Genomic DNA, 16,381 nt, shown 5'->3' on the forward strand with positions numbered 1-16,381 from the left:
TGAAAATAGACTATCAATGCGACATGTTGTAAGCTTGTAGATCTGCTATTTCCCAATACCTGATGTTAAAGTGGACTGATATTGATACTTAACTAACGTTGCAGGGACCCCATGGAATCCCTCAAGGACCCCTGGGGGTCCTCAGACCTCACATTGACTGGACTAGAGCACCACTAGACAGATGAGGCATGTGTGGATGCAGCCCAGAGGCACATTGATCAAAGTCTAGACTGACTGGCACCTGGGCTTCCTCATTCCCCCAAACAGCGAGGGACCATTTATGAGAAAATAACCACTGTTGCTCTTCACTCAAACAACTCTTTCTTTCTTTTTAACAGCTCTTTCTTTCTTCCTTCTTTCCTTCTTTCTTTCTTTCTTTCTTTCTTTCTTTCTTTCTTTCTTTCCTGCTCACTCACTCACTCACTCATTCATTCATTAACAGTACGCACGCACGCATAACGAGTGCCGGGTTTACAGTAGTTAGGGTGTACATGAACATGACATCAAAATATGCATTGTTTTTGATGCAGAAGTGGTGGTACAGTATGTGTGTGTTGTGAGTCTGTGTGAAAAATGGCCGGACAGGTGGGCTTTAGACCGGATCAGGCTTTCCACAGTTACCCCACAACACACAGCAGGCAGCAGAGCAGAAGCTCTCAATGTTTTACCATAATACAACTAAATATACAATAACTAAACACAAATCTCACTTGAATTGGATTTCAATCTACTAATGATGAAATTGCCCCCGGGCTGCAGGCCACCCTAGCCCAACGTTAAATCCGGGCATGCCAATTATGTTTGAATGTAGTCCATCTCCTCCTTCAGCGTGTTGCATTGTTCTCTCTTTTGTAGCCTCGGTGGCAATTGGAAAGCTAAATTCCAGTGATTTCCCCATTTGGCACACACACACGCCACACATTTTCAGTAAGTGCTCTGTCACAAAAATGGCAAAGAGAACAAAGAAAATGTTCTGTAATTTCTGAGACAGTTCCTTCATGTTGTGTTGCCCACTTAATTTTGAGTTGATAAAGCATGTACGTACGGCATGCTTCCAACTCAGGAGCCTGCCCCATAGAACCAGTATTATCCAGATTCTGCAGACTAAATTAATGCAATACCGGAACCTAAGCCAATGTTCCCTGGGCATGTCCGTGAAGCTCAAAGTTTGTGTCTGAGCATGCCTAGCGTTCACGTACTGTATCTGAGCATGCCTAACACACCCAATTGGCTTGTCGATAGCCTTGCAGGACACGTATCCCTGGAGAGATGATTGCTCTGCGATATATAACATATATTTTCCGGAATTGAGGTCCTTGTGCTGGCAATTCCAGCTAGATCCTTTTTGAGATGGCATAACAGAGTTAGCACAACTGAATGTCCTGTACCCAATTGTTACCACTCTGAATCTCTTCAACATTTGTTGTTTGATTGAGACAAACCTAGAGTATGTAAGTATGGGCCAGCATGGAAGGAATTGGTTTCAACATTGAAATAAATAACAAATCATGCAGGTATGGTATAATGAAAGAGACAGCTGAGAAGGAAAAACATGATTTGTTTTGGTGGGTTACATGCACTGTTGGCAAAACACCGGAAGACAAGATGCAAAATATCACTAGGTCAAGCTCAAACAATCCCCTGTAATGTTGTCTTTAAATACTCACCGGTCTTAAAAGAGCTCCACTCTAGTCTGGATAAGGTTAGAAGAGAAGAAACTCCATGGCACCTTCTAGATTTTTACCAGCTGATTGCAAAGCAAGCAGTAGGTCTATGAATAGGTATGAAACTTGCGACAGTGCAAATTGCGAGAGAACGACACTTTAGGTGCTGCCACACTTACTAAAGAGCCGCGGACGTTCTCGGCTGTCCGCAACTTATTTTTCCGGGTTTTTAGACAGCTGGTGGATGGAAATTAAGCTCCACCTCCGCGGACGACTGCCGAGGAGGAGAGCGTTTCCGGGAATCTAGCCGTCGCGGCAGTTGTCCACGGAGGTGGAGCTTAATTTCCATCCACCAGCTGTCTAAAAACTCGGAAAAGAAGCTGCGGACAGCTTCTTCTGTCCGCGGCTGTCAGCCGTTTTTCGCTTAGGTGTGGAAACACTGTTACTGTGTGTGCGTGTGCCTGTGTGTGCCTGTGTGTGCTGCCTGCCTGCCTTTTGTAAGCCTGGGTTTCACTCCAAAGCCATGAGAACTTAGTGGCTGCATGTAGTACAAGAGGTAATTGGGAATTTCGTTGTGAACTTTGTCTTTGTTGTTATGATACTATGAAACCAGCAGACATTTGTATGCATCTGCACACCGCAAATATCCGGGCAGAACGAACACTGCGCTGAAACTGACACAGAGGCAGTTATAGCGGACCCCCGCAAGTTTCATACCTATTCATAGACTTGCTTTGCAATCAGTTGGTAATCATTGGGAAGACGGATAGGGAACAAGAGTGGCTTAAAAAAACAAAAGAGGAAAAGTTGTGCAGATTCCAAAAGTCTCAACTCAAGTTGTACTACTTTACAAACTTCAGTAGAAGTCCCATGACTTCATGCTACGATTTTCGATGTCGGGAAGCTAGCAGTGCATTTTCTTTGTCATATGGCTCCCATTGGGATCCCCGAACTAAAAGTAACGCACCATCATCGAGGCCCTCGCAATGATCTAATGCTGCCTAATTCATACTCGTACAACACCATGTCAAATAGCTCACTGTGTACCAAATTGTAAACTTGGTAGATCTGCTCTCATATGCACATGTACATTTTGATGATGCTCTTGAATCTCTTTATTTCTTTAAATCTTTTTACGTTTTATATCATTCTGTTATTATTATCTATGCCATTGTCTGAAGGAAGCCAAACCCAATATGTTTTACTCTTATGTAACTTCACACAAGATGTAACAACAAAGTACAACCCGATGAACCTGATATTTATGGCATGGGACACCTTTGTACAATGGCCTCGTGGTGAAGCGAATGGTTAAGTGACTGTTTCACCACACGATGCACTTCACGATGCATCAATCCATCTTTGGTGGGGATTATCAGATGCAGCTGAGATCCTTGGGGTCATTATTAGGATCCTCTGGAGAGAGACTCGTGTTCAGTCAGCATGACTCCGTTATAATGAGCATGTGGGAGGAAAAGAGGGATATAAGGAGACAATAGTTTAGGAGGAGGCGGGGGTTAGAGGGAATGGAGCGAAGGAGAGGAGAGGAGGATGTAGGAATTGGAGCGAAGCTGTGAGGTTAGGAGAGGAGTGGAAGAGAGTTTTGAAGGAGGCAAGTACGAGTACTGTACTTGTGTACTTGTATTTGTATTTTTGTATACCTTCACTCCACTACATTTCTACGAATGGAAAAAGTGCATGCATTATAATTTATTTTATTTCACACACTTAGATCTGATATTTTCAGCTTGCAAACCAGCATAAAATTACTTTACTGGATCTCTTCTCCGCTATAGTCTAGTTTTCATTTGTTGACGAATTTGTCAATTTACGTAGTCTTAGTTTTAGTCATCATAGTTTTTATTTCGTTTATCAGTGAAAAAAGGTAGTCGACAAAATAGTAGTAGTTGAGCTATTGATGAAAACGGATAGCTAGGGGAGAGAGAGAGTGGGAGAGAGGAGTAAACACAGGAGTGAGTAATAGAATTAAAGAGCAGGTGAGAAGAGAGGCAAGTTGTTGGGGAGGGTGGGTGCTGCTAAAATGGCACGCCGACAGGTGTTTGTTTGTGCACCTGTTTGTAATTATTGTAATTGTTAGCAATTATCTTTGTCATATCTCTGGTTCTGCAGCAAATGGAATGTCTGTCATGGCGGGACAGCTCCCATTGCGTTGCATTTATATTAACTGAATGAACAGACCGAGAGAGACGGATAGAAAGGCAGTGGTGCCAAACTTCCATTCAGAATCTGAAGGCTAATTTGATTTTTTGTCCAGGGCAAATTATGTGACGTATTTTCAGCTGAACAGTGGATTTATGAACTGGCCTTAAGCCTGTAGATAATCTGCAGTCTAAGGTTTTTTTAGGCATAACTTTTTGGAAAGGATACTGCTATAGTTCACTCGTTAATTCTCAATGTGGGGTCCAGGGACCCCCAGGGGTCCTTAAGTGGGTTCTGGGGGATTCCCAGCTAAACAACTAAGTAGATCCTTACAGGTCTGTAACTCAGGGAATGTACAAATGGAGAGAAATGGCTATAGACAAAAATAAGGGCTCAAGTGGTCACAGCTTTGAAATGACATCTCTCACTCACTTGGGCTCAGGAAAGGCTAATGCCACAGTTCACAGTCAAAGGGGGTGAGCTGAAAGGTGCATGGTCGGGTGAGTCAATCTAATATCTCTCTCCCACTCTACCTGTCTGTCTCGCTGCCAGAGCATGGAATCGAGATTCTAGATCGAGAGGTGAAGTGTAAAAGTGAACCGCTGGGAGATGAGTGGCACGCCACACCGTGCTATACCTCTATTCATCTGTCTGTCTTTTTTTTCTCTCTCTCTCTCTCTCTCTCTCTCTCTCTGTCTCTCTCTCTCTCTCTGTCTCTCTCTCTCTCTCTCTCTCTCTCGCTGTCCTTTTCTCAGCTTCTTTCTTTCCTGATTTCTCTTGCTCTCTCTCCCTGTCTCTTTTTGCCTCCATACCCCACTCTCTCTCTCTTGTTCGAATTCCCTATCTTGCAGAGACACTAACAGGGACACACATACTGTACCAACAGAAAGAGAGAGAGAGAGAGGGTGGAAAAAAAGTACACACTTTTAACATGTACCCTCTTCCTCACGCACACACTTGCATGATGGATGCGCAGGCACACGCGCACACACTTGCATGATGGACACGCACGCACACACACGCACACACCCACCATGTGAGCGGGCGGTGATGGTGTTGTCAGTGTGTTCTTGTTGCCGTGCCTTTAGGGATCAGTGATCTATAGGGACCAGCACTTCCCTTTGTGTCCTCGGTTCATTCAGGCCTGCAATCTGCTCCAAGGCTGCAGATCAGCATTCTGTGATAATGTCACCATGGCTCAGTACGCTGTCAGATCCAGGATGTTGCGGTGTAATGATCGGGTAGAAAGACATTTCCATGGCACGCGTGTAATAATAGCCCAGTTGTCTAATATACTCCTACTGTTCTGTCTTCTCATGAATGTCCACACAATGGTCTGTGACTCAGACGCTTCAGAGGTGCTGAGCGTGCGATATTCAAATGCCAACAAACAAAAGAACAAAATAGTGTTAACCCCTTTCAATCTGGTATCCCTAGAATGGCCATATCGTATCAAAAACATGTAATCGCTGAATTTTTATGCAAATAGCTGATCTACAAGTAAGCTTACAGATCTTTCCACTATTCGCCATAAAAGAAAGTATACTGAAGGGCTTACGTTTTGCATTCATAAAGTGACAGTACGTACACTGAGCACTATAACGATAACTATAAAAATAATATAGTTTTAAAAATCATTCAATCAAGTCAAGTGGAAGGCAGAGTTCTCATCAACTATGAAAAAAATACAATGGTGAACGATATAGTTATCATTAGTCACAGTGCTCCGTGTGAATGGCGCTTTTGTGTAGTTCTGTATATTGATAATAAATAAAACACATTTCAAGGTCCAATACGGTGCACAGGACAAATGCATTAAAATGTGGTGCTGTATGTCACTCTGCATAAATGGCAAGGGTTTATCCTGTCTCTATTTGTGGTGTGTGTGTGTGTGTGTGTGTGTGTGTGTGTGTGTGTGTGTGTGTGTGTGTGTGTGTGTGTGTGTGTGTGTGTGTGTGTGTGTGTGTGTGTGTGTGTGTGTGTGTGTGTGTGTGTGTGTGTGTGTGTGTGTGTGTGTGTGTGTGTGTGTGTGTGTGTGTGTGTGTGTGTGTGTGGTCGAGGAGACTAAAACACAACAAAAAAATCACTGTCAGCAATGTTGTAACTCTGTAACAGAACATCTTTATATTCATGTGGATTCTCAATAAACTGTACGTCAGCTCTCTGGAACACAGTGACACAGCTCCCATCATTCATGCCAGAGCCGTGCGGAGCTGTGGGGTTCTCATACTTAGCAAGAGCTTTAGCGTGCCACGATCAATGTAGACGTGCGAAGCTTGAGATGGGCAGTGTTAGAGCGAAACAAAGAGTTGTGTCTTGACTGCCATCGATTGGGCCGTACTTGCCCCCAAGACAACACCATGTTGTTTCTCCTGGCCTGTAAACTGTGTCTGGCTGGCATTATTTATCACCGTCATTGATCAGAGCCTCATTTGTGAATATCATTGTCATTGGTTGTTGCCTAATTGCCCAGCATGCTGCATGGTGATGGCGGCTGGAGTCTGATGTAAAGATTGATCACGGGGAATGAAGTACTTACTACTCTGGGCATGGCCTTGTTACTCACAAATGGAATTATAATATCATAGAGGGAAAGAAAAAGAGAAAAAGGGGGATAAGTTAATAGTGAGATGGAGATGAAGGAAGGGAGAGGGGGGTTTTGAAGAGAGAAAGATGTGACTGGGTGAAGTGAAGCCCTCATTGCTTTATCACAGTGCCACAAATTGGGTTTAATCCGATTTACAGACATTTCATTTCCGCTTGATACCGTCTCTACGAGACGGCCTACATGCACGATATATAGCAAATGAAAGCTGGAACTCCGTAGATGTGCACAGCACTTTGAAATGTTTGAAAATGAGCGAGATCTGAGCTAGTTGTGACTCAATGAAAAGATGAGTGTTCTTGGCTCTGTGCGCCAAGAACACAAAAGAAGAAAAACGGCACACACACAGACACACACACACGAACACACTCACACACACACACACACACACACACACACACACACACACACACACACACACACACACACATTTTAATCATTTATTTATGTCCACATAAGAGATAAGATACAAGGACACAAATATTTACACACACACACCGAGTACCGTTCTAGGCTCTGACAGAACAGAACTGACTGACTCAGAGGAGCTCCGCAATAAACACAATTTAAAGGAGCATTAACTAATGTTGGATTTGTACAGTGCAGATAACGTAAGTGGCCACTAATTATTGTGGTTTTGGGTTTTATCATGCAGCAATAGCCGATCTACAAGCTCACAATGCGTTGCGCTGCAAGTATAGCCTATAGCGCTGCTGATTGACGTGCAGCAGTTATAAAACTACTATGAAGTACTTTTTAGTGTAATGTGTGTGTTCTTGACTTCTTGTTCTTAATGTGGGTTTATCAGAGTGCGAGAGAGCGCAGCTGAGAGTGAATGGCTGCTGCTGCGTCACATGCACCAATAAAGCAGCGGCTGCGGCGGCGCGCATGCTGGAAATAATAAATTAAAATATGTCTGGCTTTGGGCCGGGGCCTGGGCTGAACTCCACTTGCCCGGGCCGGGCCAGGGCCCATATTTTAGGCCCGTGCAGGGCTCTATAATGAGACTTCAAGGCAGCAACACATCACTCTTCCATGGGCTATAGACCGTAAGGCTATGAAGCAATATAGAACTGAATGGGCATAACGGGCAACGGATAGGGGATCTCTTAAAGGCAATGGCATGTGCCACAGTGATTGGTTTAATTATTGTTACGACCAAACCACACCTATGCATAATGTAACGGGTAACAGAGGTGTTTTAGAGATTTAGACAGGTAACCAAAATACCAACTTTAGAACACCCCTTCCCCAGGGGCACAGCCAACTCCTGATCAGGATATCAGTCACGTGCTCACTCCATCTGATTGGGATGGGCTATTTAAGGCTCCCTGCATTCTTCTCATTGTTTTTTCCTGCTGCTCTGCCATCTTGGCGGCTCTGCTATGCTGCTTGCTCTACTGCTTAGCTGCTGTTGCGCTCCCACCACCACCACAGGATCAACCCGTGGGCTCTGTTTCTATATCATTCTCAGAATCGCCTCCCTGTAATATCCATTTGGCGGTTCATCTATTTATTTTCATGCCTACAGGGAATGAATCAAATGGGACAGAGTCTTGACGCTTATACATATTTATGCTCAATGTATTTATATTTTATGCTCAATAAATATTCAATAGATTTGGTTATTCAATCTACAGGTGTCGATGGATGCTGTTCAGTGTCTGTCCTTGGCCTTGGAACAGGCCCCGGCTTTAATAATGTGTGATTAACTAGGAACTGCTTATTTATACCAGTCTGAGATTTAAGCAGCTCGTCAAACAATAACGGCATCATAATCATAATCACTACATTTGCCAAAGTGCAATGAATCCACAGGATTGGCTGTCTTCGTGGCACAAGCTTGTAACAACAATATCTCGCCTGATATTGGGTTTTTCTTGAAAGGCCCAATATCGGGCAGCGGGTTATATTCTTCCGTGTATTCACTGTGTAGTCAAACATTATATTTATTCATCTCTCCCAGGAGATTCATGTCTTCTCAATTGTGTGTCACGTGTGCTGTGTTTCTGCAGCGTCATATTTCGTGTGAATGTTGCCAGCAGGCCAGGGACCTCATACGACGCTCATGTCCGTATGACTTATGGGCTGTGTAGTGCAACTAGCCAGTTGTAGAAATTGAAGTCCGTTGGTGCAAGCCGACATCAGCTTAAAACCAGCACATACATCATGAATGTGAGAGCATATACATGTACTGTACACCGAAAGCCCCACATCACAGCGCACTTTCAACTCAAGTCCGAGCTGTTGTAAGTCACAGAGAACGATGGAGAGAGGTTGAAAATGGATGTGTTGTGTATGAGAGAGATTAAGGAAGACAATGGAGATCAGTGTTGGGAAGTAGCATTGGTACAATTAGTGCATTTCTCTGTAGCTTGGTGGTAGTGCCGCTGAATTCTGAAACAGCTTTTCCTTAGCAAGGCTTTTATTGATCAAGTGGTGAGTATAGCAGCCATCCACACAAGCTGCATAAGCAAAGCTTTCTGCTGCGGTCTGAAATAAAACCGCTAAGAGTTGGTATACGTGATTGCATTAGCATACAAAGATGTTTGAGTAAAGCTGACAGAAGCACTGCCGTATATGACGTGACATCACAGACCACTCCTTGACCTGATGCCTGCCTCTTGTCTGCTGCAGGGGAATACAGACAAGCTTGTGAGAGACTCTGTGTGGGGAAAGACATTTTCAGACCAAAGACAACTGGCCTCTTTGATGCACATTTTGAAAAGCTTCCTTTTTGTCGTTTGAACAAACATCTGGGATGGACCTTTGATACTGTATGCTGTGGCAATTCTTTTTTTCCAGAGATGTCTTACATGAACGTATGCACGCACGCACACATGCACAATGTACAATTGTCAGCAGTGGTGGAAAAAGTACTCAAGTGTTTTAAGTAAAAGTCCAGAATTCAAAATGTACTTGAGTAAAGGTACAAAAGCATTGTCATGAAAAAGTACCAAAAGTAAAAGTACTCATTATGCAGAATGTCTCATTTAACGTTTTCAAATGTATAACAATCTTTTGAAATGATCAGATCTACAAGCTCACAATTTGCTTCATATAAGGGCTGAAGTGGTTACTGTAAGTTTTGTTGTAACAATAGTCCAAATCTACAAAGTAACAAATATAGTAAAAGTACAATATTTGCCTCTGAGATGTAGAAGTAGAAATAAAAGTATTGGAAATTAGAAATACTCAAGTAAAGAACAAATACCTCAAAATTATACTTAAGTGCTGTACTTGTGAAATGTATTCAGTAATGTTACTTTCCACCACTGATCGTCAGTGAACATGTGTAAACACATACATATCAAACTGCAACCTTTGATAGACTGGTGGTACAAACATGATTGACAGAAGGCATTAATCATCAGACATCATCAGATTACACAGACATCCACATGACAGAAATCTGCTCTGTATCATGTGAGGGATGTAGCTGACAAGGGTCATGCTGCACACATTGCAATACATTACATTAGGTTATAAACATATTTGTCCTCTGACAAGCATGCCACATTACTTTTAGATGTGTTGCGTTCACTGTCTTTGATGTGTCACTTGTCTCCAAATAGCCTGTCTGCACCATGATAAAGAATTGATGTCCTCCCCGTCTCCAGTCCATCCAACTTGTGCACATGGGCCAAAATAGAACCACCTGAATGCCACCTGCGTTCCAAAGTAGGGAGACAAGACCACAAACTGAGCAGCTGCTTTAAGACAGGGGTTCCAGAGCCTTCTATTATCACGGGCCGGCTGACAGTTCATAAAAGGTCTGCGGACCGGCATGTTTGGATGCGTCGCGGTCGCGCATCATCGTACCAAAACACGGAAGTCAGTTGACTGGCCTCAAGTAGCCTACCCACTGCTATATTTTCATATACATTATGTTATATCATTGACCTAAATAGCGTTATATCACCAATGAAAGCTAGGCATATGTCTTTTTCAGAAATTACTTTTGGACTTCAGTTAAAAACACCCCCAACGCCCGGGGGACCATTAAAACAGAGCGCCCAGCGATTTGTAGCAACGGAGCACATTTAGCGCTATCCCGGATGTAGCTGAAGTAGCTAGAACACCCCCGAGCCGATCGACAACAACGGGAGGTATGATTAATTCTAAAGCGACTAGCGGCGGGACCGCGATGGCCTGTCTAAAACATAATCTTTGCTTAGAATTGGACGGAATGATTTACCGTAGATCAAGAGTTATTCACGTTTCTTTTTCGATCTGATCTGCTAAAATGGGGGGGGGACATTTTCGATGACGTCCCAACCGGAAATGGAATCGAATGGTAAATCTCCGTCCTTTTATTAATCTCCGTCCTGGGCGACGAGCGTTACTATTACTTTACCTGGGTTACATCATCTTCTTATACTTGCATGTTTTGACACAAAATAATAATTTCGTGCTGGTTCCCAGCACCTTAGAGTCTAAGATCTAAGGTGCTTATTGTACTGTATATGCATTGTTGCATATTGTTGCATTGTTGTCTCCACCAGGCCGAAGGCATGGGGGGAGAGTATGTTTTGCACTCCGTCCGTCCGTCCGTGTGTCCGTCCGTCCGTGTGTGTGTGTGTGTGTGTGTGTCCGTGAGCAGCTAATCTCGGCCACCATTAACCCGGTCGATGCCAAATTTTGCACACACACTCCCTGGATGCCAACGATGAACCTCTGCCCCAAACTTTCCGGAACGGCCTGTTATAGCGCCACCAGGAGGCCGCTTTGTGCAAAACAAGTTTTTGCACAGTACACCTACAGATTTTGTCCAAACATCACGCAAATTGGTACACAGTCTCTCTAGAGCCATTCAACGAAACCGGTCTTTCAGATTTCTCAGACTCCATCCTGATTGGTTAAGATTGGCTTCCAAAGTTCACAGGAGTGCTCAGTTTCAAACAAAATGCTGCAAATCATGAACACATCGCGTGATTTCCGTGAAATTGTGCACCCACATTCCCACTAGTTTACTTTTGTTGCCCTTTTATCCAACCACCAGATGAAGGCAAGCTGCAATGTCCTACATTCCTATCCTGGTGGAGACCTGTGCCCAGAAGGGCACTTTTTCTAGTTATACATGAAACTCACTGCGATCATAGCTGGCCTTGGACAAGAGATGGGGATTTGCATGAGTTAACGCTTGAGTGTCTGTGAGGTCTTTCTGACCCGTTTTGAGATTTTAAAGTTGATTATTTTTGCCCGTGAAGCTCTCAGAAGGTACCCTTCCATGACTTATAAAATATTCGATTCAAAGCATGTTTTTTATTTATTTAATTATAATATATTCACGTTTTTAATTTACATTTGTCTTGTTTATTCTTACACTGTACCTCTCTCCTGTGTTTTATTCGTCCTGCCTTTGCTGCCGAAATGACACCTGAATCTCCACACGGGATCTGTTCTCTTTGTGTCTGTAATGCAATATTTGAGACATTTTGTTTTGCCTCAGATCTTCCATTAGCAGTTAGATGCTGACAGCAATAAGAACAGTCTCTTTGATGAGAGATTTACTGTTGGAAACAGAGGGAGCCCATATCAGACGGGCACATATTCCATTTCATAGACTCAGTGACGGATCATCCCCTCCGAAGGCCGTGGCGCTACACCAAATCAAAAGGCCCCATGCATGCGCGCTTTGGGCGCCTAACCACACGTTTTGCGTTTGCGTGCCCAGTAAACGTGCGCACGTTCAGCTAGCGCACCGCCTGTGTGGCATTTCATTGAAATCAGTGACCTAGGAATACGGTACAGTAGGTTCCACTGTTAATCCGGGCCTGGATAGACTGGAGAAGTAATGAAAGGATCAATTGGCCAATGGACCTATTCTTTATTGAATAATGAATGAATGAATTAAATTAATTAATCCATTCATTCATTCATTCAATTAATCAATGAATTATTAATATGATAGTGATTTTGCAGCTGGCTGGCTAGAATGGCTGTAGGCTTTTGTAAATTAAGTCAAAGTTGAAGTTGTCAATATTTTCTCCTGTGGAAGTATGTACAAGCACAAGCATGTTGTAGTCCAGGGATGTTGGAATCATTGATTAGTGTCCTGGTTACACAGTTACACTTAAGCTTGTAATCAGAAATGTACTTTTGGCTACTGCTCAGTCAGAATATTAATTGGAATCGCTGTGAGATTGGCTTCGCTAACCAAAATAAAATGGAATTAAAACAAAGGAAAGAGTAACTGACATAAGGGAACACTGTTTTGAATGCTAAACACTAAATCAAGTCTTAATGCCACGTCAAGCCATTTACAAGACCAGTGACTGTGGCAGGGTTTTTCCTCCTGAAAAGTAGAATAGGCAGTCTATACTGTCCAAGAGTAGTTTATTACTATGAGAGATAGAGACAAAGGCTCAGCAAATGTAGTAGCTTGAAATTAAAAGATGCTCGGGATCATATTTGGCAAATAATAGCAGATCTACAAGCTCACAAAGCATTGCGTTGCTTGTGACACGTGAGCAACAGTCATCTATTTGTGTGTGTGTTGTAGATGGAAATAAGGAGCAGTCCAAATCTATTGGGTTTAAGTGGTTAAAGGACCACTTCACCATTTTTCAACCTATCTTCATATAATAGCTCCTCACTAATAATCATAATAAAGTGGCACCTTTTCTACTCATTCTGTGTCTCATAGGAGGGCTGTGAGCAGTTCAGATACCCGTCCACCAGTGACATCATCAATGAGGAGTCCAAGCTAATAGAAACTGCAGGCTTTCTATTCCTGAAAGGTTGCGAAAATGGAAGCCATCGTTCTCACGATAATGAAAATCTAAACGCTTTATCATGATTATCAGTGTGGAGCTATTATATGAACGGTTGAAAAGTGGTGAAGTGGTCCTTGTCACAAACGGCGACGGTAATGGAGGGCAAGTTGAATACTGGTACATTAGTTCTTCATAAAAAACACCAGTGTGGATAATGTAATGTCCATGGATGAAAAATGTGGTTTGTAGCTGTTCAGCGGTACCGCAAATGGCCTCACACTGGCAGAGTTGATAAGTCTTCTATTTTGTCTCGATGTACATCGGGTTGTGCCTCGACCTGTTATTTCTTGGGGACCCCAAGGCAGTGACAACACTCCAGCAGGTTCAAATGCAATTTTCATTAACCCTAAAGGGTTGGAGGCTATCAACATAGAAGGTCAAACCAATTTAACATCGCATCTCACCCAATGCCCCCGGAGAAATATGATTCAATTCCTTGAGGAAACACTATAGGAGCCCGTTTTGTCCTCTCTCGAATAGTCTTATGATCGAATAGGCGTGATTTAACACATAATACCTTTTTCTATGTACTGTAGCTGCAGATGACTAACTATTACAGTTTACTCCATTCCAGAGAGAATGCACTCGCATAGAATAAATAATTGGAGAATAATTGGAGATACTTATATTCTCATACAGTATATTCACTGTATTGAGCATCACAACACGTTCAATTGTAGTTGTTTTGTGTAAGTGACATCATTGTACGATGGAGCATTAATCACATGGAGAGTGATAGAAATTTTTTGCAATTTTCTTTTTACTTTTTTTTAAATTTATAAACAGGAACCATAGGATAAATCATAGCATTTATAGATCATCTATTTTCGCTATTATGGAACGAGGAATTCTAGCCTATAAGTCTGAAGTGGTTAAGCTTCACCCGTTAATTTGACTATGACTTGACTATATATACCTCTACTACCTCCGTCTGTCTCTGTACCTCCTCCTTACCTTCTGTCCTATCAACCCGTGTGCGTGGCAGTCTCCGGCTGTCGGTCCCGTCATGCTACCGTTGCCACCGTGCTCAGTCCTGCCCTCCATGCCTCTCTGTGCCCTCCACCACGCCCTGCAGGTCGGCGACCAGATCCTGGAGGTCAACGGGCGCAGCTTCCTGGGCATCCCGCACGACGAGGCGGTGAGGGTGCTGAAGTCGTCGCGCCACCTGATGATGACGGTGAAGGATGTGGGCCGCCTGCCTCACGCCAGGACCGTGGTGGGAGAGACCAAGTGGATTGCCAGCTCACAGATTTCTGAGTGCTCTGCGACCAGTAGCATGGCTGGGTGAGTTAGAGTGTGTGTGTGTGTGTGTGTGTGTGTGTGTGTGTGTGTGTGTGTGTCTGTGTGTGTGTGCGTGCGTGTGTGCATGCGTGCGCAAGCACACTGTTATTTATACTTATAAAAGCCATTTGGGTTGTCTGTATCATCCTATGTACTTCCGTCTGGCCTTGTGAGCGTGATATCACAGGAGCGTCTTGCAGGAATTTCACGACATACAGTAAACAGCTCAAACATCCAATCCTCCAATTGGACTCAAGTAGGTAGTTAAAAGTCACTGTGACCTCAAAGGTCTCAAGTTCCCCGTGACCTCACAAAACATGTTAATTAAAGTTCCTCAAATGTATTCACGTGGTTATTTGCCTAGTTCCGCCTTCAAATGCATTACCTATGTTTATTAAATTCACAGCCAGTGTGAAGTAAGCGGTACCTTTGAGTTTATTTCATTAAGCTACACATGAACTAGAGGAAAAGTATTATATCCCTGCCCATTCTTTTCAATAGGCGTCACTCCTAGAAGCGGCTAACACTGAATTGGATATGATCGTCTTCCAAAGTGTGCAGGCCCTGTGTAGGCAACCGGGCCTGGCAGAGACCATGTGCTCAGAGGAGCACACAGTTCTAGTGGTAAATTTGATTACTCTCTCGCCTGTAAATGTAACAATAACGTTTCGTTAAAGAGGTAGTCCTTTTTCCGAGTAGTAGCCAGCATAATTACTGTATTAATGGTAAGTACCTGTATATGGAGACTCAGACGTACTGACTTGTCATTTGACACACTCAGTCATATATGAGCAAAATGGCTGCTGTGTGAATATTGTCAATTACTTTAGATATTACGAACTCTTGCAAAGAAAGCAACACGTATAGTTTGTCTGGGAAAATGCCAGGGCCATCGGCAAAAGATCACAGCAGTATATTATCCACAGCTCCTCAGAAGCCATCTCTAAACGGTAAACACCCAATTAAAACTTATTGTAAAGGCCAAACTGATTTTAACATCAACCCCACACAATTCAGAGTGCACAGTCAATCTTGTCAGGCAATGTTCCACAACAACCTCACCTGAAAGTGCCTTGTGTGCAGACGAAGCATTTTCCGGTTGAATTGCTCTGTGAGCGCTAACATGATTACTGCAGAGTCTGTGGAGGAACTGACACAAGGAAACCGTCTAACTGAATAAATAGTGTGAACAGACAAATGGCTTTCCACGGCCAAACCAGGTTATCTTTCTCTGACAAGGGGATGACAGCTGAAACCACAAAGGTTATTACCGGTACTTGTCATTGAGACGGGAAATGATTCATTGTCCATGGCAACAATAGGTGGACACTTTATCGTTTTAGGAAAAAGCGAAGTCAGGTTGACATGGTCATATCTTATTATGCAATTCTCTCTTCTCTTTTGTCATGAACTCCAACAGAAAAGTGGCAAATCAAATAACTAATTCTGCACTAGTTTATTTTTAATGGCATTATCACCACAAACATGTTTTCATATGTGAAAGGTGGAGTACCTGGCATTCCTTTGTTAAATAGCTCTATATTACTGTAGCAATAGTGTTTGTTCCCCATCTCTCTCTATCTCTTTAGTAAATAGAAATAAGTCTGGATACTATTTTCATCCATTCATGAGAGAGAACTCTTACAGGATAAAGAATAAACTAGTACTTTATTGGAAATGAAGAAACAAATACATGAAGCAGACAGAATTGGAAGTGAAAAACAAGGTTTATCAAAAAACTTTATCCTGATTGGATAAAGTTTGTATCCCACCTTAAAATGTATACGTTCTGTTACTTGGACAGAGCTGGAGAGACAGGGACACTCCTGCTACTGAACAAACATGCTATAGCAATGATTAATATAGCTTTAACCTTATAACAATATTCTCTC

At 42.9% G+C, this 16,381-nt stretch overlaps 1 protein-coding gene across 2 annotated transcripts in view; it reads left to right on the forward strand.

Annotated features, from left to right (window-relative positions):
* whrna (whirlin a) overlaps positions 1-16,381 on the forward strand; it is a 181,474-nt gene that overhangs the window by 96,055 nt on the left and 69,038 nt on the right. For both annotated transcript variants that reach the window (XM_083793195.1, XM_083793196.1), the window contains exon 4: positions 14,284-14,492. In XM_083793195.1, coding sequence (XP_083649321.1) covers positions 14,284-14,492 — 209 coding nt within the window. The remainder of the gene's footprint in view (positions 1-14,283; positions 14,493-16,381) is intronic.

This window comes from Protomyctophum parallelum, assembly GCF_964188405.1.
Source record: "Protomyctophum parallelum genome assembly, chromosome: 21".
Taxonomy (NCBI): Eukaryota; Metazoa; Chordata; class Actinopteri; order Myctophiformes; family Myctophidae; genus Protomyctophum; species Protomyctophum parallelum.